This window comes from Sciurus carolinensis, chromosome 4 (genome assembly GCF_902686445.1).
Source record: "Sciurus carolinensis chromosome 4, mSciCar1.2, whole genome shotgun sequence".
Taxonomy (NCBI): Eukaryota; Metazoa; Chordata; class Mammalia; order Rodentia; family Sciuridae; genus Sciurus; species Sciurus carolinensis.
In genome coordinates, this window is record NC_062216.1 from 167,551,229 (window position 1) to 167,574,430 (window position 23,202).

At 46.6% G+C, this 23,202-nt stretch overlaps 3 protein-coding genes across 3 annotated transcripts in view; 1 reads left to right on the forward strand and 2 right to left on the reverse strand.

Annotated features, from left to right (window-relative positions):
• Fam227a (family with sequence similarity 227 member A) overlaps positions 1 to 4,246 on the reverse strand; it is a 76,995-nt gene extending 72,749 nt beyond the window's left edge. Inside the window, exon 1 of the mRNA XM_047551357.1 lies at positions 3,868 to 4,246. The gene's annotated coding sequence lies outside the window, so the exon portion shown is untranslated. The remainder of the gene's footprint in view (positions 1 to 3,867) is intronic.
• Positions 4,247 to 4,281: 35 nt separating this feature from the next.
• Positions 4,282 to 6,713, forward strand: Tomm22 (translocase of outer mitochondrial membrane 22). The gene is made up of 4 exons (XM_047551359.1): positions 4,282 to 4,438; positions 4,633 to 4,751; positions 5,204 to 5,321; positions 5,534 to 6,713. Exons 1-4 carry the CDS (start codon positions 4,322 to 4,324, stop codon positions 5,606 to 5,608), a joined length of 429 nt encoding a protein of 142 aa, XP_047407315.1. The 5' UTR covers positions 4,282 to 4,321; the 3' UTR covers positions 5,609 to 6,713.
• A 620-nt stretch (positions 6,714 to 7,333) lies between these two features.
• Josd1 (Josephin domain containing 1) lies at positions 7,334 to 19,565 on the reverse strand. The gene is made up of 5 exons (XM_047551358.1): positions 19,276 to 19,565; positions 18,224 to 19,024; positions 10,365 to 10,493; positions 10,011 to 10,205; positions 7,334 to 9,383 (listed from the first exon to the last, which is right to left on the reverse strand). The coding sequence occupies exons 2-5, from the start codon at positions 18,406 to 18,408 to the stop codon at positions 9,284 to 9,286; spliced, it is 609 nt and encodes a 202-aa protein (XP_047407314.1). The 5' UTR covers positions 18,409 to 19,024; positions 19,276 to 19,565; the 3' UTR covers positions 7,334 to 9,283.
• Between the last annotated feature and the right edge of the window lie 3,637 nt (positions 19,566 to 23,202).

Genomic DNA, 23,202 nt, shown 5'->3' on the forward strand with positions numbered 1-23,202 from the left:
AAGGACTGTTGGCATGCTCTGGCCAACAGAGTGTGGCGGGGTGGGCAGAAGAGGACAGTTTGTAGCTTCAGCCTATGTCCTCACTTCCTGACACAGGAATGTTTAATTCAAAAGAAATTAGGGGGGCTGGGGATATAGCTCAGTTGGTAGAGTGCTGGTCTCGCAAGCACAAGGCCCTGGGTTCAATCCCCAGCACCGCAAAAAAAAAAAAAAAAAAAAAAGAAATTAGGGAAGGATCCAGATACAAGTAAGTTTTCAAGTACAGATAATAGAAGCAATTGAGTTTGCTTGTGCCTAGGCCTGGATCTTTGGCAGTCTTTCAATGAGTACCCTCCATTCTTCAAGTTAATCATCATCCTTATTTTTTTTGCACCTTTTTATTGGTGCATTATAGTTGTACATAATGGTAGTATTTGTTGTTACATATTTGGACCCGCATACAATAAAACAATGTGATTTGGCCAACATCCCTGCCTGGCACATCATCTTTTTTTTTTTTTTTTTTTTTTTTAGATAAAGAAACCAGCCCAGCAAAGTGACATAGCTAGAAGGGATGGAGCCAGGGCTGAAAGTTTGGGAATCATGGGGCCTATTTGGTTGTCCCAGTGATTTGAATCCTCTAGCAGCATCACCTGCAACACCTCGTGGCTAATCCAGGGCCCCAGAACACCCTGTGGTATGTGGGGCAGTGAAGTCTTAGGTTTGAATGAGAAAGGCAAAGCCATTGGTGAGTGAGCAGAGGAATGCTGTGATCCAACTGGTATTTTTAAAGGATCTCTCTGGCTGCTGTGTGGTAAGAGCAGGCTGAAGCGGGGCAGGCTGGGACCAGCAAGGTGGTGGCTGTAGAGGTGACACAGTCAGATTCGAGATAGGACTTGCAGTGGAGTCAGTGTTTGCTGAGGAGTTAGAATGTGATGTGAGTCAATGATGATCCTGTTAAGAAAAATTTAAAAATGCCCGCATCTCACCACCCTGAATTGTTTGCTTTAGGAAGTTTCTTTTGTTTTCTTTTCCTCTGAGATGGTATTTTCTTCCAAGATCTTACCTTTTTAGTCAGATAGGTTCTGGCTGAAATTCCTCCCCCTCAAAGTCTTTCTTAACCAAATCTAGCAGTTATGGGGAACCCAAGTAAACAGTGCTAACTCCTTAATGCGACCATTTTAATCACTATAACAATATCATGAATTTTTGTGTGAACTGAATTAGGGAAGGATAGTCACTGAAGAGCTGAAATAGAAAGTTCTGGGGGCATGAGCAGTAAGTACAGGATTAGAGGCAATAATTAGAGGAAATCTTTGAGTTTTAGCAAGGTGGTTCATATGCACGATGTACAAGCTAATGTGCTTTTTCTTCCCTTTTTTCTTTTTTTGGATATTGGGGATTGAACCCAGGGCCGCATGCATGTTTGGCAAGTCATCTACCATTGAGCTACAACTCAGCTCTAATGTGTATTTATGTGAGAGACTTATAGCTTCTACAAAAATTTCAAAAGGACTGTGCAAACCCACCCCTACCTTTATTAAGAACTACCATATCACCAGTTTCAAATTTTAGCAGAACAGAAATAGGAAAGGTGTAAATCGTGAGCTTGAGGGTTGGGGAACAGAGGACCTAGGGAGCCCAGGGTTCCAGAACACCCTTACAACCACGGCAGCATTACCTTGGTTCCAGTATGGGGCATCCCATTATTTGCTCGCCCCTTACTGTCCCTTTGTCCATTGACATGACCTCTGACCTGGCAATAGTCTCACCAAATGTTGCATTTGCTGCTGAGCATTTCTCCTGGGGACCTTTAGCAATGTCATATTCCATTTTCCTCCCCATCCCAGCCTTTCAATATCCCATTCCACAGGGGTTTGTCCTCTGCTTTCTGTGCATCTCGTTTCCTCCTGCAGGTTTAAACACTTTGCATTGCATGATTCCAATATTTTTTTATCCCTTGGCAATTTTATAATTGAAAGAGCTCTTTTAGACAAACTATTTTGAAAGACTCTCAAAATAAAAAGGGATGGGGATGTAATTCAGTGATAGAGCACAGCTAGTTCAATCTGTAGTACTAAAAAAAAAAATGTATTGCTTTTGTGAATATAAACAAAATTAAGTTTTGGTTTTCCCAAAACTTCTTCACATTAGCTTTGTGAACCACTTTCCTTACAGAAGTCATCCATGTTGTGCTTTTCACACAAGACTGCCCGCTCTACCTTCAACAGTGTTGATCTAGCATTTTCTTTTTCTTTTTCTTTTTCTTTTTTTTTTCTCCTTGCAATACTGGGGATCAAACCCACAGTCTCATGCATGCTAGGCAAGTACTCTGCTGCTGAGCTACTCCTAGACCCAGGCATTTCTTAAAAGAACCTGTGAGAGAACTAAAAAACCACTGGCACCAAACTCTTAAGTTGCCCTCAAATTTATAAAGCTAGCCTACTTTTAAAAAATTTAATACATGTATCAGAGAATAATTCATAAGTGTACAGCTTGATGAATTATCCAAAATGAACATGCCCATGTACCCATCACCCAGGACAAGACATGGAACCTTCTGGCATCCCAGAAGCTACATGCCTGCTTTTTCCAAATATTATCCTCTCCTCAGTGGGAATCACTATTTTGACTTCTCAACCGGTGTGACATGAAAATCTTATAGGTCATCCCACACCTGTAATCCCAGCAGCTCCAGAGGCTGAGGCAGGAGGATCTAGAGTTCAAAGTCAGCCTCAGCAACTTAGCAAGGCCCTAAGCAACTTAGAAACCCTGTCTCTAAATAAAATATAAAAAGCGCTGGGGATATGACTCAGTGATTAAGCATCTCTGGGTTCAATCTCTGGTACTGAAGAAAAAAAAAAAAAAAGAAAAGAAAACCTATAGTCAGAGCTGCCCTTCTGCCCTTCCAACCTTCCAAGGATGAAAGGCCTGAGGACTGAATCAGGAGGTAGTGCCAGCTCTCAAGCCCACCAAACTATGTAAGCACAGGACAAAGACTCATTACTACATTTTCATGGGTCAGATAAGAATCTGGCTTATCTGACTTAAGAGTCTCTGATTTCAGGTCAGTTGGCTAAATATATATAAATTACACTTGTATTAATTTGTGGGTGCACATTATGGCAGGGTTTAGTGGTGCACACCTGTAATCCCTGCTGCTTAGGAGGCTGAGGCAGGATAAGAAGTCCAAGGCCAGCCTCAGCAACTAAACCAGATTCTAAGCAAATCAGACCTTGTATTAAAATTAAAAATTAAAAAAGGGCTGGGCATGTAGTGCTGTGGTAAAGCGCCTCCGGGTTCAATCCCCAGCAACCACCCCCCACCGACAGGGATCGATAATCCAGGGGTGCTTAAACACTGAGTCACATCCCCAGCCCTTTTTAATTTTTTTTTTTTTTTTTTTTTTTTTAATGTTGAGACAGGTCTCGCTGAATTGCTTAGGGCCTAGCTAAGTTGCTAAGGCTGGCTTTGAACTTGCATCCTCCCGCCTAGACCTCTCGAGCTGAAGCCTCCGCGCCGTCTCCTGTTACTATTTTGAATGTACAGGATATAATTCTTTGGAGGAGAGTTACTAGTATGTAGCACAACTTCAGTACGTATACGCTCTGGCCAACAAGCCCAATTCTAGAAACCCATCCTCTAGAAATTTTTGCAGCACACCCCACTACTGCAATCTTTTTTTTTGGCAGTGCTCAAGGTTGAACCCAGGGTCTCATCTCTGCTAGGCAAGCACTCTTCAACAAGCACTCTAACACTGCGCCACATCCCCAGCCCCGAGTTCCCCGGTTTTTAAAATGGAGAGAACGGCGCCTACCTCAACCGGTTGTGAGGATTTTAGAGTACGCGTGCACGCGCAGTACCACGTCCTTTAGCCTTCACGCTTACCTTTGTTTTGGTACCTTGAAACGGTTTAGTTGATGGTTTCCCCAAAGACCAACAAACCTCCAGATCGCTAACTTATCTCCACCAAAAGCCATACCCGCAAGGAAAGTGAAGCTGGATGGTGCTTCTCAAAGTGTGATCCAGGGAGGCTTGCTACAATGCGGCTTCTGGGTCCGCTCCCGACCACTGCACGGAATGACTGCGGCGGCACCCGGCGCTGCTGCTCTAACTTTCCGGGTCATTTTTCGGCCCCCTGAACTCAGAACCCCAGCGTAAGACGACTGAGGCGCTTTGGGGACGCCGCCGCGGCGGGACCCAGGGCAGAGAGTCAGTAGAACTGCGGGCCAGGCGGCGCCGCTCTCTCGCGGCCGCACGCCTCTCGCTCCCGGAAGGGCGGCTCTGTCCACCCGGGGCCCAGCTCGACTGCTCCCTTCCGCTTCCGGTGTCCCCTATAACCATGGCTGCCGCCGCCGCTGCCGCCGGCGCTGGGGAACCTCTGTCCCCTGATGAATTGCTCCCGAAAGGCGACGCGGAGAAAACCGAGGAAGAGCTGGAAGAGGACGACGACGAGGAGGTACCAGGGCCCTGCGGGGTGCGGGCCGAGGAGCGGGCCGTCCGGGGCTGTGGGGTCCGCGTGCTGCGGGATCCCGGCGCAGGCGGCTTCTCCGGGGAGGCGGGGTTAGGGGCTCCTGCTCTGCCGGCCTCCGTGTCGCAGCGGAGCCGCAGGTGCAGGTGCTTCGACCAAAACCCGCACCTCCTTCTCCACAGCTAGATGAGACCCTGTCGGAGAGACTCTGGGGTCTGACGGAGATGTTCCCGGAGAGGGTCCGGTCCGCGGCCGGAGCCACTTTTGATCTTTCCCTCTTTGTGGCTCAAAAAATGTACAGGTAAGGGACAAGGGAACAAAGACATTGGGTGTGTGCATGGGATGTCTGAACCTCTGAGAAAAGAGAATACGGACTTCGGAAGCAGGAGTTCTGGGTTCGAGTGACCTTGGACTGCTTGTACCCTAACCTTTCTGAGTTCCAGTTTTCTCTTCTGTAAAGTGGGGGTTCTTACTTGGCAAGGTTGTTATGGAAGTCATTTTAGTTTATCTGAGATGATTGATGTACGAGTAGCTTTATAAGAACTGAGAAGATCGTTAAGCAGCTATGGCTAAATATCATATCTCCCAGAACAACCTCCTGCCCCTGGTAGGAGACTCGAGTATGATGTAAGGACAGGGTGGAATACACTTAGGAAAAGCACTGTATGTAGTGAAAGAGAGGTTTGACTACTGCTTTGTTCTTAACCGGGCCGCCTGTTCATTTGCGTCTCCATACTTGCCCTCCCTCTGCAGGTTTTCCAGGGCAGCCTTGTGGATTGGGACCACTTCTTTTATGATACTGGTTCTTCCTGTTGTCTTTGAGACTGAGAAGTTACAAATGGAGCAACAGCAGCAACTGCAGCAGCGGCAGGTGAACCCAAACTGACTTTTTGCCAGTGGTGGAGACACAAGTTATGCCTTTCTCCAGCACCAGTAGACTGCAGTTACTGTGTGGGTGGGGATTGGGATTAGGCCCATGCCCTTTTAGGTGCCTGTGCTCAATATTGTTTTTGTCTGCCTCATCAGGTACAGTGAAAATGTCTAGACTGTACAGTGCCTTACACCTCTCCTTTTCTTTTCCAGATACTTCTAGGGCCTAACACAGGGCTGTCAGGAGGAATGCCAGGGGCTCTGCCTTCACTTCCTGGAAAGATCTAGGTTGTTACTGCTATATTTGAGCTGTCTTGATGGGAGAAATTTGAAATTCAGTTGTGTTTGAACTGCTATCTGGGTTTTTTTTTTTTTTTTTTTTTTTAAACTGTGGCATATTGATCCAAACCTGGTAGAAAGAATTCTCCCCTCATTGTCTCATGGAAAGACTCCCAACTTTTAACTGTGCCCTCCACGCTGTCCTCAATGTTTCTTCTGTCCTCACTCTGACACCCGAGTGCAGCTATGCAGACGGTTATTCCAGCTCTGGCCACCTTACCCCCTTCTAGTAGATTGCTCCTAATTGGAAGATCTCCTCACTGTCCTATTGTGGGGTAGAAACTAATGCCCCATAATAGGAGGGAAAGATCCCTGACCATTAATGACTTTTTTTTTTTTTTTTTTTTTTTAAAGAATGGAGATATTGGGGAGGGACATGCACATATTATGAAACTGACAAAGTACACTGCACCTGTCTGGTAAAGCACCAGGAAGCCCCATGAATACTGGAGAGAAGGGAAGCTGGTTGCAGCTTCACCCACAAAATGGGGACAATGAGTGTGGAGAACAGAGCAGAGGCTCGTTTCCTCTGCACATTTTGGCTATTAGACCTGTGTGTAGTAAAAAGTCAGTGCTCACTTTTTGTATTTAAATATTAAAAATTATTCCAATTCAAAGTGTCATCCATGTGCCTGTAATAAGTACCTAAAAGTTACTTGGACCATTTTAGAAGGCCAAAGACATAATAGTGCTTCACATTTCCATCCCCACTGATAATTTCAAGGCCCAAGTTAAATTTTTGAAAAAGAAAATTCACTGTTCACCAAGAAACTCTTAATGACACCTTTGCACTGAATTCAAGTAATCAATTTCTGATCCACCATCCTAAGGAAAGGGCCAGGTCAGTGTTTTTGTAGTCTACAGACATTTCACAATTATAAACTTGTAGGAAGTACTGATTTCTAGTGTTGGGGATAAGAACTTTTTTGTGCTTTTTTTTTTTAAGTGATGGGAGATGAGAAACTGATGAAGTCAGTTGCAGTCCCATATTTGAACCTTGCAGTTTTCCTATTTAACATAAGAAATTTTTTAGCATAAAACACTCTTGAGTCTTTGGTGTGAATCCTTTTATCAAAATAATACTGTGCAGTTTTGGAGATAGTATTATTCCTGTTTTGCAAAGGCGGAAACATTCATGGAAAAGTTAAGTAATATACACAAGGCCTCATAATAAGTGCTGGGTTTGGATTCAAATACAGCCTCCTAACTACTTAACCCTGCTATGCACTCTAGATAGAGGCAGCCTAGGTCCTTGGCTCAGACGCATATTTCACTTCACTAGGGCAAGGCACTCACCAGTCAGTCAGGTACAAGCTGTGCTTTGTACATTGGTTCTTCAAATTGCAATCCTAACTTCAAACTGAAAAATGCTTCAGTGGTACATTTCTGAAACAAATCCCACTAAGTGAACATTTTGTCTGGATTTTCCAGGTGAAGCTTGATCAAACTATTAGATGATGGTAATAAATTCCTTTTTTTTTTTTTTTTAAATATTTGTGGGTTTTTTGTTTGTTTTGTTTTAATATGGGGCTGAGGATCATGCCTCACATGTGCTAGGCAAGTGCTCTGCCACTAAGTCACAACCTCAGCCATGAATTCCTTTTAAAGCATCATCATACGAAAGTCCCCCCCCCTTATATAATTATAGAAGTCAGGCAGACAAGGAGATTTGTATGGAGTTTACCATTTTTTATATTTGGTTAAACAAAATACATCTTTTGTAAACAAACCCAGCACAAGGCCAACAGAAAAAAGGGGAATAAAAGCAAGAGAAAGCCTAGGGTTGCCCCTTATGGGACATCAGGTCTGCTCTCTTCCTTAAAAGAAGTAGGGCTTTTTGCCCTTGGGCATCAGCATGGGTCCCTGTTCCTAAGCACCAGAATTGGATATGAACAGAGAAACCAGCCCTGAAATGTTTAAGCGTCTTTGCATAGCCCACTGGCTCATGGACTCCATGTGCATGGGATTCCTTTGAAGTCCCATTTGCACAGGCCCAAGCAAGATTTGTGGGAAGGAGTTTTCTCCTCTTCCCAGGAAATGGCTTACAATCACGGACAGTGCCAATGGACCGAAGGTCCTGCTTGTGTTGCTTAATCAGCAAGTTTGGCGGTAACTTCTGGCTGGTGGTAGCTGGAATGTCATTGTGCAGGGGTAGAGAGCTCCCTGTGGTGCCAAGCAGATCTGGTGTAGAAAATGGTGCAGAAGAGACCACGGCCAGTTGCTGAGAGGGCATAATGTGCAGTAGCCACTTGGGGCCTCTTACTCGGCATAAAAAACGGCCTTGTTGGATTGAAGATACATGTGCAGAAAAAGTGCTGGTGTAAACATGCACTCCAGTCACAGTGGGGAGAAAGCCTCAGCTTCCCCATTAAGCTTGCTCAGGATCCACATGCAAGCCCCGGGCTGGCTCTCCTGGTGGAGAGAAGTCTGACCAGGGGGCAGCTCTCACACCTGCCAAGACCAGTGATCAGTGAGGACTGGCCAGGTTACCCCTGCCTGCCCAACTGCCTTGAGGCAACCACAGCCACTTTGGTGACACGTGTGGTATTATTTATTTCCCCTCCTTTTGTTTTCCAAAGTTCTAGGAGAAAAGTGGCCTATAACTATCTCAAGAGGTAGGAGGCAGGTCCATCCTGTCTGATTTTTAAAGGAAACTACAAGATGATGACAAACCCAGGTCCCATAATGTAACGCACACAACAACCCAATTTGAGGGCTGCTGCTTGTCACTACAGTGATGGGCTCCAAGCCCAGGTCGTCTACCGATTCCAGCAGCTCTTAAACTTCACAGGACTGGCTGACCCAACACCAAACAAGTAGAATTTCATGTCAAGGGTGGATGTTTTTTCTGATTTTTGCCAGAGTGGGCCGACTAAGAAAACTGCCCCTTTTCCTTATCTTTTGCCCCAGAGCTTCCTAAATCAATGTAGTGAAATGGTGGGGACAAAACTGGAGTGAAGAAAGTCACCCCATGCTTGTTCCAGTTTGGCTTTAGCCACATCCTCTTAGGTTACTGCTGTCTTGCTAGACTTGTGGGATTCAACTGCCTGGCTTGGAATATTCAAGAAATTTTCATTATAAAACTCCAAGGCTGCCATAAACTACCCTCAAAAATGGGGGGAGGGGTGTTAAGGATCGCAGGCAGTGCATGGCACTGCTGCTGGGGTTCTGGAGATAGTTTCCTGAGAGACACTTATGCTCTGGGGTTCTTCAGTCAGTCACTGGGCTTTGCACGTACTGTGTCATCACACTGGTGCCACAGGAGAGGAAAGTGGAGGCAGCATCTCTGGTGTGCCTGCAGCAGCAGTGAGGACTCCAAGAGAACCTGTGTCAGGTCCTCAGAAAGGGGAAAATAAGCTCAGACCCACCTTTCCTTTCCTCTGAAATAAAATGAAGGCCTTCAATGGCTTGCCCTAAGCACTCAGCTCCTGCCTGCCTTCCCCAGGCATGGACAATGCGGGGTGGGTCTCGTAATAGTCCACACCTCTGTCCTATTGCACTGGCAAATCTGAAGGGGAAACCCAATGAGATGTTTGGGGAGGTGGCTGGGGCAGACCCACTGCAGAGGCCACAGCACGTCATGGAAGGCTCGAGGACTGAGGCAAGGGGCAGATTGGATCTGTGTTACACGTCCGCTCTCCAACTCTGATGGGCTTCTACCTCTTCTGGTACCACCAGCAGGAGTTCACAGTTCTTTCCTCGTAAATGATGTTTTAGAAATTTCCTATGGAAAAAGGAATAAGTAAGAGAAAACGAAATGCTGATGAACTGCAAATTCCAGTCTCAGGGCCACGTATTCGCCAGACACCTCATCGTTTATGCCCTTGGCAATCCTAACGCATTCTAGTAGTATCTTCTTGAAGGAGTCCACATTCAGTTACCCCTCAGTCTGTCCAGTTTGAAACCCAATCTGAGTCTGCTCATCCTCATAGTACTGCTGAGGATCTGCTTCTGTGAGGAATAGAAGTGCAAAGTACTCTGAAGTGCTTTTGACTGTTTAAGAAAACCAACTTCTTTAGTCCCAGGGCAACTTAACCCTGTGGCTGAAATGTCTGTCTTCCTTTCTCTGAACTGGCAATGACACCGTGCCGGTGGTGCAGGGGGAGAGAATGTTACAACGCCAGCCCCACCAGACCAGGAAGCCAATACGGCAGGCTGTGGTCCCTCTTACCAAGGGATGAAAGTCCTGGTTAAGGCCTTTCCAGCCTGAGACCCTATGATTCCAAGTAAGGCAAAGAGAAGCTCCAACCACATAAGAATTTCATTTCCTCTGTCAAATAACCAAAGATGAGCTCAACTTCCCCAACACAACAAGCCAGAAGCCCAGCAGTCAAGCCACACTGGGGCTCACCTGAGCTCACTCTCGCCTCCAATCCACTCGGGCATCTTGAGCTTGGAGTCGAGGTTGTAGTAGGCCCCGCCCACCTCTCGAACACAGATCCAGTGCTGCCTTTTGAGAGGCAACTTGAGTGGACCCCAGCACAGGCTGGAGGGCAGATTCATGATGAAGCCCATGACATTAGTGAGAGCAATGACACCAACATCCCTGCAGAAGAGAAATGGTGTCAGGCTCTGAGGCAGTCAACCTTAAGGTCCCAGGCTGTAACAGCACAACCAGTCACCTTGTGACTCATGCCAGGAATCCCCATGCTCAAGGCCTGCACCACAACCTGCTGTTGTCCATGTCAGGCCCAGCTCACTTTACCTGCGTTTGTCCCACCAAACAGCTTCATAACCTTTGGTCTGAAGTGCTGCCATAATGACGTTCACATCGTAATTTCCATTTCCCAGCATGCTCTTCTTGTGGGGTGTCACCATGGTGTTTGGAGACAACCTACAAATGTGAAAAGATGAAGGTTGAGACTCGCTGGTCTCAATCCCCTGGCCATACACTACCAGAGGAGCAATTTCTGCCAGTACACTGGAAGCTGGTTACCCTCTCACACCCAATCGAGTATAATTTTCCCAGTTTCTACTTAAGTATTCAGTCCCCTGGGATCCTGCTATCCTAGGAATCACCTTTCTTTTTATAGAAAACAAGTCAAGAGGGGTGGGACCTATCTACCTGCCATTTAGAAACTATGTTTACAGACTGGTACAGTGGTGCACACCTGTGATGGAAGTGACTCCGGAGGCTGGGGCAGAAGGATTGCAAGTTTGAGGCCAGCCTGGGCAACTTAGTGGAACCCTGTGTCAAAATAAAAAAGGGCTAGGGATGTAGCTCAGTGGTAGAGGCCCCTGGGGAAAGTATGTGGGGGTGGGGGGAGTGTGTCTATAGTAAAGTCAATGGATACAAAGAATGTTCCATGAATGAGTCTCATGAAATCCCAGCCTACTGCAGTCCTTCTGCAGTCTTCTCTTGCTTATCTCCTTGGCCTGATACAACTTCTTTATTTTATTTTTTATTAATTTTTTTGTGCAGTGCTGGGGATCAAACAGGGTTTCACACATGCTAGGCAAGTGCTTTACCACTGAACCATACACCCAGCCTGATACAACCCTTTATTTTTTTAACAGTGGAAAAAAAGCAAGTCATGTATTCATTTGCATGGTCAGTAATTATTGTTCCTGCTTTTTATAGTTTAAATACTTTCTATTTAAGGCTTTCACACTTGGCAATCATTAAATACCTAAAGGTGGACAGAGGCCAGACAGGGTGGTACACACTGGTAATCCCAACAACTTGGGAAGCTGAGGCAAGAGGATCACAAATTTGAGGCCAGCCTCAACAACTTAGCAAAATCCTGTCTCAAACTTTTAAAATGGGCTGGGGGTGTAGCTCAGTCAGTGGCAGAGGGAGTGTCCCTGGGTTCACTCTTCAGTACTCCCCTGACCAACACACACATAGGCATATAGGGGTCCCTATACATAAATGCATGACCTGGTGCCAGATGTGAGGCAATAAAAAGTAGTAAGGCCCACGCTAAAGTGGAATGCATGACCTAAAACCACTCCAAACTGTGCATACAGTACTTGGGGAAAAAAAGTTGTTTTTTTCTGTGCTGGGGATGGAACCCATGGATGCTCTATCATTGAGCTACACCCCTGGTCTTTATTTTAATTTTGAGACAGGGTCTTGCTTGCAAAGTGGTTGAGGCCTGAAACTTGCGATCCCCCTGCCTCAGTCTACGCAGTTGCTGGGATTACACATATGCACACCACACTGGGCTCGGAAAAGGCCATTTTGAAGGGAGGGTCTGTGTGCCTTCGACCCTCCTGTGAAAGGGAAGAAGGGAAATGTGGTGAGTTCCTCAGGACAGGAGCAGAGGAGAGGTACCCAGGAGCCGCCAGGTGCCATCTCCAGAAGAGTCCAGACTTGAGTCAAGGACGTCAACCCACACCCCTCAACCCTTTTTTTTTTTTTTTCCTTTGGTGCTGGGGATCAAACCCAGGGCCTGGCACATGCAAGGCCGCAGTCTCAGAGCTACACCACCAGCCCCTTCCTGATAACTTCCAAACCGAAGGCCTACTGCTGCCACTGCATCAAGCCCTCCAGCCATGCCCCAAGCACACAATGTGACCTAAACTACCCTGGCTGACGAGACCTCAGGATCCTGCTGACCTCTGCTCTCACCTCCTCACCCTCCTCACGACCTCTTTTTGTTCCTTGAATACACAAGGCTCTTCCTCACTTGATGCTCTCTCTGTCCCTGTCTGCAATGTTCTTCCCTGAGCTCTTCACTGGCTTTGCTCATTATTTGGTCTTAAATGTAACTGTAGAGAGCGGCCTTTCTGACCACCCAGCCTTAAGTTTCTCCCAGTTAATTCCGCTCGGCTGCTCTGGTTTACCTCTAGTCCCTGTCAGTGCGGAACACCTCTTCTCACTTCCTGTTTCTCTACCAGAGTGACAGCAGGAGGCTTGGCCATCCGTCACCGCTGCATGCCCAGGGCCTACAGGCTGGGGCACACGCGAGGTGCTCGAGGAGTGTTTGTTGAAATGTTCTGCTCATTTCTGTTGTTCTTTCTGTCTCTTCCTGTCTAATTACTAGAAAACTCTAAAAAGGACTTACCTGCTTACCTTCAGAGCTAGCAAAGATGGGGAAATCCAAGAACGCCAAACCCCATTCTGTACCAAACTGCTTTACCTGCAGTAACAATCCCCATACTGAACACCCACCCACACTAAGTACTCTGATAGGTGCTTCAATACGTGTCTCTCAATCCTCACAGTAGACTATGAGGGGACAAATTATTTCTATTTTATAAGTTGTGAGAAAATGAGTGATCCCTATGCCAGTCTTCACCTTGAGCCTCCAGAAAAGAGGGCTACATAATATGCTTCAGTTCCCAGAGCTGACTGCACAGACATCTGTCCTGAGGGGCAACTTTCAGATTCTGCGTTCCAGGGATTTCTCCTCAGCCTTCGTCTTTTACCTCAGATTTTTCTTCTGTCTACTTCCTCCGTCTCTCCTTAACGGCAGACCCCTTGCCACACACCTGGATTTCTTTACCTTTTTAGTACTAGGATGACATGCTAGTCATCAGCTAGGCAAGCACTCTACCACTGAGCTACATCTTCACTCCTTTAGTTTAAGACAGGATCTTGCCAAGTCGCCCAGGCTGGCCTCAAACCTGTGATTCTCCCAAGTAGCTGGTATTACAGGTGTGCACCACTGCACAGGCTACACGGGGACTTTTGAAACAGGTTCCAAACTGATCTCCGTGCTTATACACACTCCTTCCACCGATTCAGCCTGTATGTTCCTGCCACATTCACCTCTTACATGTGGACTAGCTGGGCACAGTGGCACATGCCTATGACCCTGTGACTTGGGTGGCTCATGTTGAGGCAGGAGGATCACAAGTTTGAGGCCAGTCTTAGCAACTTAATGAGTCCCTAAGCAACACAGCAAGACCCTGTCCCCAAACAAAAAATAAAAAGAGCTGGGGATGTGGCTCACTGGTTAAGTGCCCCTGGGTTCAATCCCTGGTACCAAAAAAAAAAAAAAAAAAAAGAAAAAAATCACAACCTTACATATGAACTTACAATGGGGCCACCTCCCAATCTCCCAGCCCTACTTAGCCGGCTGTTCCTTCTCATGAGGCTTAGTACATCTCTACTACCACAAGCACGTGGCCTCTACTCTTCTCTCCTGCTTCTGATTCTAAGCCAAATCCCAGAGCTTCTTCAAGCACAAGCTCACATCCTATCTCTTCAATAGAACCTCTTTTTCCCCAGGGGGTGTGGGATACTAGGGAGCTAACCCAGGGGCACTTTACCCAGCTCTTTTTATTTTATTTTGAGACAGGGTCTCACTAAGTTCCTGAGGGCCTCACTAAGTTTCTGAGGCTGGTCTTGAATTTGCAATCCTCCTGCCTTGCCTCCTAAGTCACTGGGATTACAGGTAGGGCCACAGTGCCAGCAATTGCCACACTTTTAAATATGGCCTTCCACCTGGGCAGGGGTCTTCAAATGGAGAGATTGGAGTACTTGTCCTTTGTGGTAGAGAAGGCTGGTTTTTTGCCAGTACCCCTATTCTCTTTGTTCCTTCCATCTTTCTTTAGTTCCCCCCACCAAGCCAGCTGTCATCTAGTTACACTTAGCTATTCCTATTTGCTAACTACAAGAACACTGATCACTGAAAAACTGGGATCAATCTGATGAAAATGTTTGAGGTCTGAGCACCTTCAAGACCACCTGACAAAGCTGCCACTTTATCATTTCACCTTTCTGACTCTTCTTTTTCAAAGCATGGATACATAAGAGGTCAAAAACCCTCATCTATAGAGATACGAACTGATGACGCTTGCCCCCTGTCTCTGGTCTTCTCTCCTGGCCAAACCTCCATGACACCTGACTTTTCCTTGGCCCCTTGTTGCTGACCAGCCATTAGCTCAGTTTCACATTCCTATTCATTTGTATTCCAAGCATGAGTCATTTCATATCCACAACTCTATTCAAACTCCACCCTGCTGTTTTTGTATTTCTTCTCTTCTATCTGGCTAAAATTCAACTGCTAGGATGAGCTTCCTCTCAAAAACCAGCACTTATTGACATTTTTCTCCCATTTCTACCACTTCATCAGGTACATCTTCAAACCAGCATAGAACTTTAGATCTAAGAACTTAAAGTTACCTAGTTAAACCTGCTAGTTTTCCCTCCCTTTGCCTCAAGATATAAGGTGATCACCTCTTCGTGTTTAAATTGCTGTGAATTCCATGGTTCTCGCTTCAGTCTGTTCTCAAGGCCTGCTCAGTACAGCTCCAAAATGTCCTGCTCAGCTCGTTTTCTCTCAGGGGCTTGCAGTGCCTGGCACACTGCAGGCAGCTAATCAATGTTTGTTTTAAAAATTCCATTTTCTCTCCTTCACCTTTTCTCCCTTTGCTTTTTCTCTGGATTCCTTCCACACTTGTTTCTCTCCTGATGGAATCTTTCCATACAGAATACTCCGTACACAATTCCCCGCTCCCCCAACCTCTTTTACATACTGCTTTGCTTTCGCTGAGGTGGATCTTTTTTTTTTTTTTTTTAATATTTTTTTAATTGTAGAAGGACACAATACCTTTATTTTATTTATTTATCTTTATGTGGTGCTGAGGATCGAACCCAGGGCCTCAGATGTACTAGGCAAGCACTCTACCACTGAGCTACAACCCCAGCCCCAATCTTTTTTTTTTTTAGGTGGATTTTTATACTGTACTGACAGGGAACTGAGAGGTGCAGTATAATTTGCAAAATCTTCAAAAAAGAAGAGGACCCTGGTTCCATGTGGATGTTTAGCAAGTATCTAGCATCCTTGTATTCAGGGAAAATAGCTGAAAGACTGCTCAGCTGCAAGCACTTGAGGATCACAGTCCAGACCCACAGCCCCACTTACTAGCAGGCGAACAGCTCTGGTGCCAGGACAGCTCTGACAAGTCTTCCCAGGATGAAGCAGGCAGCTGAAGCAGTTAGGAGGCAGACCCTGGAGCCACTAGCTTGGGTCCAAATCCTGCCATTAATATCTTTGTGAACTATCTGTGCCAATTTTCTCAGCTGGTAAAACGGAAAATAAAGCCTACCTCCCAAGATCAGTGTGAGCAGTGAACTAACCCAAGGGAAGCCCTCAGAACAGGGTTTCAGGGAGTTCACACATTAGCGAGCTCATGATTACTCCTCCTATCCAACCAGAAGTCAAATTTATAGCTGGGCACAGTGGCGCACACCTGTAATCCCAGTGGCTTGGGAGGCTGAGACAGGAGGATTTCGAGTTTAAAGCCAGCCTCAGCAAAAGCGAAGCGCTAAGCAACTCAGTAAGACCCTGTCTCTAAAGAAAATAGAGTTGGGGATGTGGCTCAGTGGTCAAATGCCCCTAAGTTCAATTCCTGGTACCAAAAAAAAAAAAAAAAAAAAAAAAAAAAGAAGTCAAATTTATATAAGTAAATATACCTGAATATGACTACATCCACAGAATTTCTAAAAAATATTTTTAGCTGTAGATGGACATCATAACTTTATTTTTTTAATGTGGTACTGAGGATCAAACCCAGTGTCTCACACATGCTAGGCAGGCACTCTACCACTGAGCCACAACCCCAGTCCACATTCACAAAATTTTTTATCTGATATTCACTAATGGGAAAACTTGGCAAATTCCTAAACTGAGTTCTAGTTTCCTAGGATCACTGCTAATACAGTTTTGGAATTGGCAATACACATCATGAAGCACCAAGCATGCTCAGGTAGTCCCTGTGAATCTTCCTTCTCCCTACTTTTGGATTAGAAAACAATTTGCAGGGCTGGGGAGATAGCTCAGTTGGTAGAGTGCTTGCCTTGCAAGCCCAAGGCCCTGGGTTCAAATCCCCAGCACCACAAAAAAAAAAAAAAAAAAAAAAAAAAAAAAATTTGCAAATAATCCAAGTAGGAACAGAAGAAATATCAATAGCTGCCAAAAGGAATCAATTCAGTGGATTGGTCCTCCTTTATGTCACATGACTTGGTGATATGAGATACATTACCTTACTTCCCAGGTGAACTCTTCTTGGTGCCAGATAATGGTCATGATGCAGACATATCTGGTCTACTAAGGTGAAGGCACTACTTTGGCATTGGAAAATAATTTGGATTAACATTAAGAGAATGCCTGTGATTCCCTCAGGGTAAATGATCCACAAATCACTGCAAACTGGTTGATTCTAGCTATCATTCAGGGTCCAATGCTGTAGTCATTTCCTACATAAGTGAAGGGAATCAAAAAAGGATCCTCTGGAACTACACTGAATATACTTCTGGAACTATACTGAATATTCTTCTCTGGAAGAATTCTTGAGCTGCCAGGCGTGGTAGTGCACACCTGTAATCCAGCAACTCAGGAGGCTGAGGTATGAGGACTGCAAGTTGGAGGCCAGCCTCAACAACTTAGCAAGACTCTGCCTCAAAATAAAATGGCAACAATTTGCCTCAAACAATTTGCCTCAAAATGCCTCAAAATAAATGACAACAAAGCTTATTGGTACAATGCACCTGGGTTCAATTCCCAGTACAAAAAAAAAAAAAAATTCTTAAGCTTTCCCTGCCTTGAGGATTGAGTAAGGCTAGCCTCTATGACTGATCAGATAGGCCCACTGCCAATGGACTGCAGATGTGCTGCCATGTCCATCTAGACACTGAAGAACTAATTCTCAAACCCTTCAGTATAAGAATTCAGAAAATCAAAGCAAAGAGCAAAAAGCTGAACTTCTATCCACTCACAGCATTTAAATAGGTAAGAAAGGTCATCTATGCCCAGTGCAGTGGCGCATGCCAGTAATCCCAGTGACTTGGGAGGGTGAGGCAGGAGGAGGTAAGTTCAAAGCCAGCCTCAACAACTTAGCAAGACCTTGTCTCTAAATAATAAATAAAAGGGCTGGGGATGTGGCTCAGTGGTTAAGCACCCCTAGGTTCAATGACTGGTACGTAAAGAAAGAAAGAAAGGCCACCTAGAATAAAGTAGAAAGGGGAGGGATCTGAAGTTAGCTTCAAACATTAGCTTTGCTACTTAGAAGCTACTTAGACAACTTACCTGACCTTTCTTCCTGTTTCTCTACCAGTAAAACAAACTGTTCAGAGGTAGCCACCCAAACAATGCATGAAAAGCATCAATGCCAGCACATGACCTCACAGAAAAGCTGGAGCACAGTATGCACACCTCTGGTGACAGGTGACTGAATGTTGACACATCTTGTCCCCCTTCTAGATGGTAAACTCCTTAGTGGCAGGACTTGAGGAGGCGGCATTCCAGCCCAGCAGTCAACGGCAAAGAGAGAAACCTGACTTCAACCCTGGCTCCAGTGTTTGCTATCGGTCACATCACTGAACTTCGCTGAGCCTGTCTTCATCGATAAAATGGAAATAACAACACACATAACATGGATTCCACAGGGTTGTTGAGCAGATCACTTGAGATAACACAACTAAGGCTATTCCAGGGTAGGTGGCACATACACGGCAGTGATTCTCTTTCCCAGTCCTGCATCCCCTTATGCCTACTGACAGCATCTAGCTAATAATACCTGTAGGTCTGAAGGCTTAAGCACCGAAATGCCCCACCCACACAAATTCAGAAATACCAGTGAGTAGCAGGATGCCAAGAAGGGGTGCCCTACCTCTGGAAAATCTCTTGCAACGTTTCCCGCGTGAAGGCGTTGCTGTCCTGGAAGACATTATTGAGGGCATGGAGGGCACAAAGCTCCCTGCGCTGTTTCTCATGGTAGATTTGTGGGGGTGCTGCCTGGGGCAGCTCCAAGGATTCGGATTTGGCCTTGTCTCCTTTCCATGGCACGCAACTCATGTTTTTCGTTTGAGGTTCCAGAGAGGGCTGAAAACACCCACTCTTCCCTCCTGAGGAAGATGTAAACTTCTCAGTCTTGTCAGGATTCCTGAGGTCCACCTATTCTCTGGTGTCCATGGTTTATGCTTTGACACTAGGAGAAAAGGTTGGACTCAAAAGTGGGGAAAAGCCACCTCTTCTCTCTTCTCAATAGAAAAATAGCTTTTGGATTAGTTTATTTCACCGCCACTGTCAAAGTGCAGAATTTAAAAAAAAAAATCATATAAAATGTAAGATTCTGTTGCCCTTCCCCCGCCCCCCCAAAAAGACACTATTTCCTTGCTGTATTTTCTTTCCTCTCTGAAAATGCCACCAGGCCTCAATGCAGGAAGACCAAAAACAATCGGTCACATCGTTCCTTTTCTTCCATTTCTTTAGAATCGCGACGCCACAGATTCTGGAGACAAGGCCTAGGTGGTGGATAAAACGCACAACTGGAGCGGCTAGCGAGGGCCGGCCGGCGTGGGATCGCGGGTCGCGCTGGGGCCTCGGGGGCCGCCCTCCATCCTCGCGGGCGCGGCGGCGCGGCGGGCACGGCTCGTCGGGAAGCGCGGACTCTCGTCCTCCCGCCGCAGCCCTGCGGAGGAGACAACTCTGGTCAGCTCCGCCCGGCGGGCGGGCCGGGGAAGGGGCGCGGCGGGCCCGGCCCCTGCCCGCGGGACGGTCCTGCGCTGCGCCGGGCAGGCCCGGAGGGGTGGGGCCGGACACTCGCCTTGCCCTCCGGGGCCCGGGCCCACCCGGCTCGCCGCCCGGCCCCGACCTCCCCGCCCGTCACGTGCAAGTCCGGGCGCCCTCCCGCCGCGCCCCCGACCCGGCTCCCTGCCGCACCCAGACAGCTTGGGTTCGCGCCGCGGGTCGCCCCTCTCCGTCGCGGGCCGCCACCTAGAGCTGCTAGCCGCCACCTGGGCCGCGCGCGGGCGGGCGCGCGCACCTGAGCCCGACGTCAGCGCCCCTCGCCCGGCGCGCGCTCCGGAAACGCCCTCCGCGCCGTCCCTGCCCTCCCCGCCGCGGCGTCACGCCTGACGTCATCCTGACGTCATCCGCGCCCGCTCTGGAGCCGCGGCCGCAGCGCGTTCGCGGGCGAGTCCGGCGGTGCGGAGCGGTCCGCGGCTTTGTGAGGCTGGCGTGCCGCAGGGTGCGGGGGTGCAGGCCCGGGAGCCGGGCGGAGGGCCGGTGTCCGGCTTCGGCGCAGCCCCGCCCCAGGCTCAGAGTCCCGCCTCGTCGCCCGTCCCTTTCTGGGGCGGCGACCCGGCCCGCAGCCGCAGGCGGCCCTGCCCACCCCTCCCGTCTCTGGGCAAAGTGCTTTCCCGGACCTGGACTGCAGTTGCTGCGCCGACCGTTTTTTTTGTTTGCCTGGCGCGCCTTTGACCAGGTGATTTCAAAACACCTTACTGACGCGGTCGCGCGCGAATCTCTTGGTTGGAGGGCCCGACCGCCCCGAACGCATCAGGAGCACCGAGGGCGTGCGCCCCGCCGGGAGTCGCATTTCAAGTGAAAAGGAGAATCCTGTTTCAGTCCTTTGGTGTCGTGTTTCGATTCTCGCCACACTTATGGTGTCCATGGGCTCTGGGCGCTTTCTCAGGGTCCAACTGAGCAATTGTGCGTGTTAGAAGGCAAGCGTCTTGCAGACTCACGTGGGTTTAGTTTTTTCCCCGTTTACTCCTAGGGCTTGAGAAAGACGTCATTTATCCACCGTGGCTGCTGGCCTTTTGAATTTTTTGTTTAGAAAAAGAAAATGGGTAAAACAATGAAGAAGAAATTGCGCATCCAATGCAGGTTTTTGTTTGTTTTTGACCCTGCTTCAACACAACTCCCAAGATCCTTCCACTGAATAGTGTTAACATGACTTTGAGCGTGGTACCTCTATTCAGACTACTTTTGAGTTATCTTAAATTTTTGTGATTTGTAAGGGGCCTAAGGGTTATGGCACATTTTGAGGGTTTGCTGTGCAGCAGGCACCACCTTAAGTGCTTTACATATATTAACCCATTTCCTGCCAATTATTCTACTACATACTTCGGACTTAGGAGAAAACTGAAGCTCAGAGAAGTTTATTAAGTTACTGGAGGTCACCCAAGTTTGTCTTGGATTCAGGATTTGAACCTAGGCTAACCTATCTTCAGAAAGGGTGTAAAGACAGATAGGGAATTCCCTCTAAAATGTTACTTTAGACTTTCCCATTCAGTTCATGAAGCATCTGTTCTGAGATTATCTTTTCTGGGCAAAGTCCTATAGTGGGAAGGGCATGTTTTTCAGTCTGATATCAGGTGTCAGCACATTCCAAACTCGAACTTTCTGAGGAGCCAGTTGGTAAGATGCTACATGTCAATCTCAGCAATGTAGTTAATAAACACAGCACCTTTGGTCACTAAAATGTGGGACCCCACCACCACGACCCACCAAGAAACTAGTCAGTCAGTTGTGCAGTAGACACCTGGTGAACATCCTTGATTCAGTTGGTTGGGTTTTGGTTTTTTTTTTTGGGGGGGGGCGCTGGGGATTGAATCCAGGGGGCTTCACCACTGAGCCACACCCAGACTTTTTTTATATTTTTATTTAGAGACAGTGTATTGCTGAGTTGCTTTGCACCTCACTAAGTTTCTAATGCTCGTTTTGAACTCAATATCCTCCCGCCCCAGCCTCCCAACCCACTGGGATTATAAGCATGCACTACTGGCCTGGTAATTCAGTTAGATTCTGACAGTACTAGAGATAGCTCAGATCCTGCAGGTTAAGGGCGGTGTTCTACCAAACTGCCTCTCACTTTCAGATGCCAGATGCAAGTCTGGGCCTCTGGAACTTTGGTGGACCAACTCTATAAATCAAGGTTCCCCTAAGTTCCTCTTGGTCTAATTAATTTGCTAGAGCAACTCAGAGACAAGGAAACTTCTAAGTTTGCCAGTTTATTATAGAGGCTACTGCAGAATATACAAATGAACAGATGGAAGAGACTGGCGCCGAGGTGTGTGTGGGAAGGGCGTGGAGCTGCCAGTCCTCTCTGGGCTTACCACCCTTGAGAGACCTCCATGTGTTTAGCTCTCTGGAAGCCCCCCAGACTTGGTCCTTTTCTGGTTTTATGGAAACTTCATTATTTAGGTTTGATTAAATAATTGGTCATTGATGATCAACTGAAACTTCAGTCCCTCTTTGTTCCCCCCAAATTGGGGGGTGGACTGAACTTTCAATCCTTTGCTCTTGTCTTGGTCTTTCTGTAACCAGTCCCTGTCAGTTGATTTACTAGCCTACAAAACAACATCATTAGTCACTGCTAATTGCTATGGCACACAACAATAATCTCAGAGATTTAGGAAGTTGAGGAAGGAGGATTGCAAGTTTGAAGCCAGACTTGGCAATGTAAGAAGACCCTGTCTCAAAGAGGGCTGGGGATGGGGCTCAGTGTTTGAGTGTCCCTCGGTCCAGTCTTCAGTACGACAAAAAAAACAAAAAACTTGGGAGATGCCAATGATTCAGGAACTTTATGACAGAAATTGCAATGAAGACTAAATAATATACATTTAACATTAGCACAATCAATTATTATACAATATAGTGCCTTAATATTCATTTTTTGTTCATTTTGTGATACTGGGGATTGACACTGAGCTATACTAGCAATGCTTTTTATTTATTTTATTTTTTCTTTGTGGTGCTGGGGATTGAACCCAGGGCCTTGTGCATGCGAGACAGGCACTCTACCAACTGGGCTACATCCCCAGCTCACTACCAATGGTTTTTATTTTTTATTTTGATACAGGGTTACACTTAAGTTTTCCAGGCTTGCCTCAAATTTGAGATCCTTCTGCCTCAACCTTCTGAATCACTGGGAATACAGGCATTTGTTACCATGCCTGTCAATATTTAGCTTTGCTAACAAACTAAGATTTTAATATTTTGGGACCAGATAGAGTTGTAGGATGGTGGTGAGCAATTTGGCCAGGAAAAAGAAAAAAGCACATTAAAGGAAATATTAAATGACGTCTTGTTCCAGATCCCCAGTTATGTTTGTACAAACAAGACTTGATGATACCTAGTTGAAAACAGGAACTAGAAGAGACTCTTTCAAGGTAGATAGATCCCTGCAACTAAGAAGGCTGCTTCTGAAACAGCTTCTAAACTTCCTCATGCCGAGAATAAAAAACGTCCTTATATTGAGTACAGATCCCCAAGGAAATTAAAACTGACATATTCTCTGGATAACCAGATTTCACAGACCCCTTCCCCACCCCACCTGCACTACTGGGAATGGAACCCAGGGCCTTGCCAGTCTAGGCGAGTACTCTACCCCCAGCCCTAGCTAAACCTACAATGTAGTGTCTATTTCCTGCCTTTTGTTCCACTGTGCCTCTAGGTCCCTAGAAGAGGGAGACTGGAGGCAGAAAAACTTGTTTATCATCCTCAAAGCTAGTTTTGAGTAAACCTATTTTCCTTGCCAACCCAAATCTCTACCTTTTTTTTTTTTTTTTTTTTGTACTGAGGATTGAACTCAGGGGTGCTTAACTACTGAGCCATATCCCCAGACCTTTTTATTTTATTTTATTTATTTATTTTTGAGATAGGGTCTCACTAAGTTGCTTAGGGCCTGACTAAATTACTCATCTGGCCTCGAACTTGCAATCCTCGTGCCTCAGCCTCCCTAGCTGCTGGGATTACAGGTGTGCTCAAAGTTACATTTTAAACCCTGTCCCTTGTCCATTAAATCTTGGGATCCAGACCCTAAAACTGGAGTGCCTTCTCAAATGAGTGTTCTTTCTTATC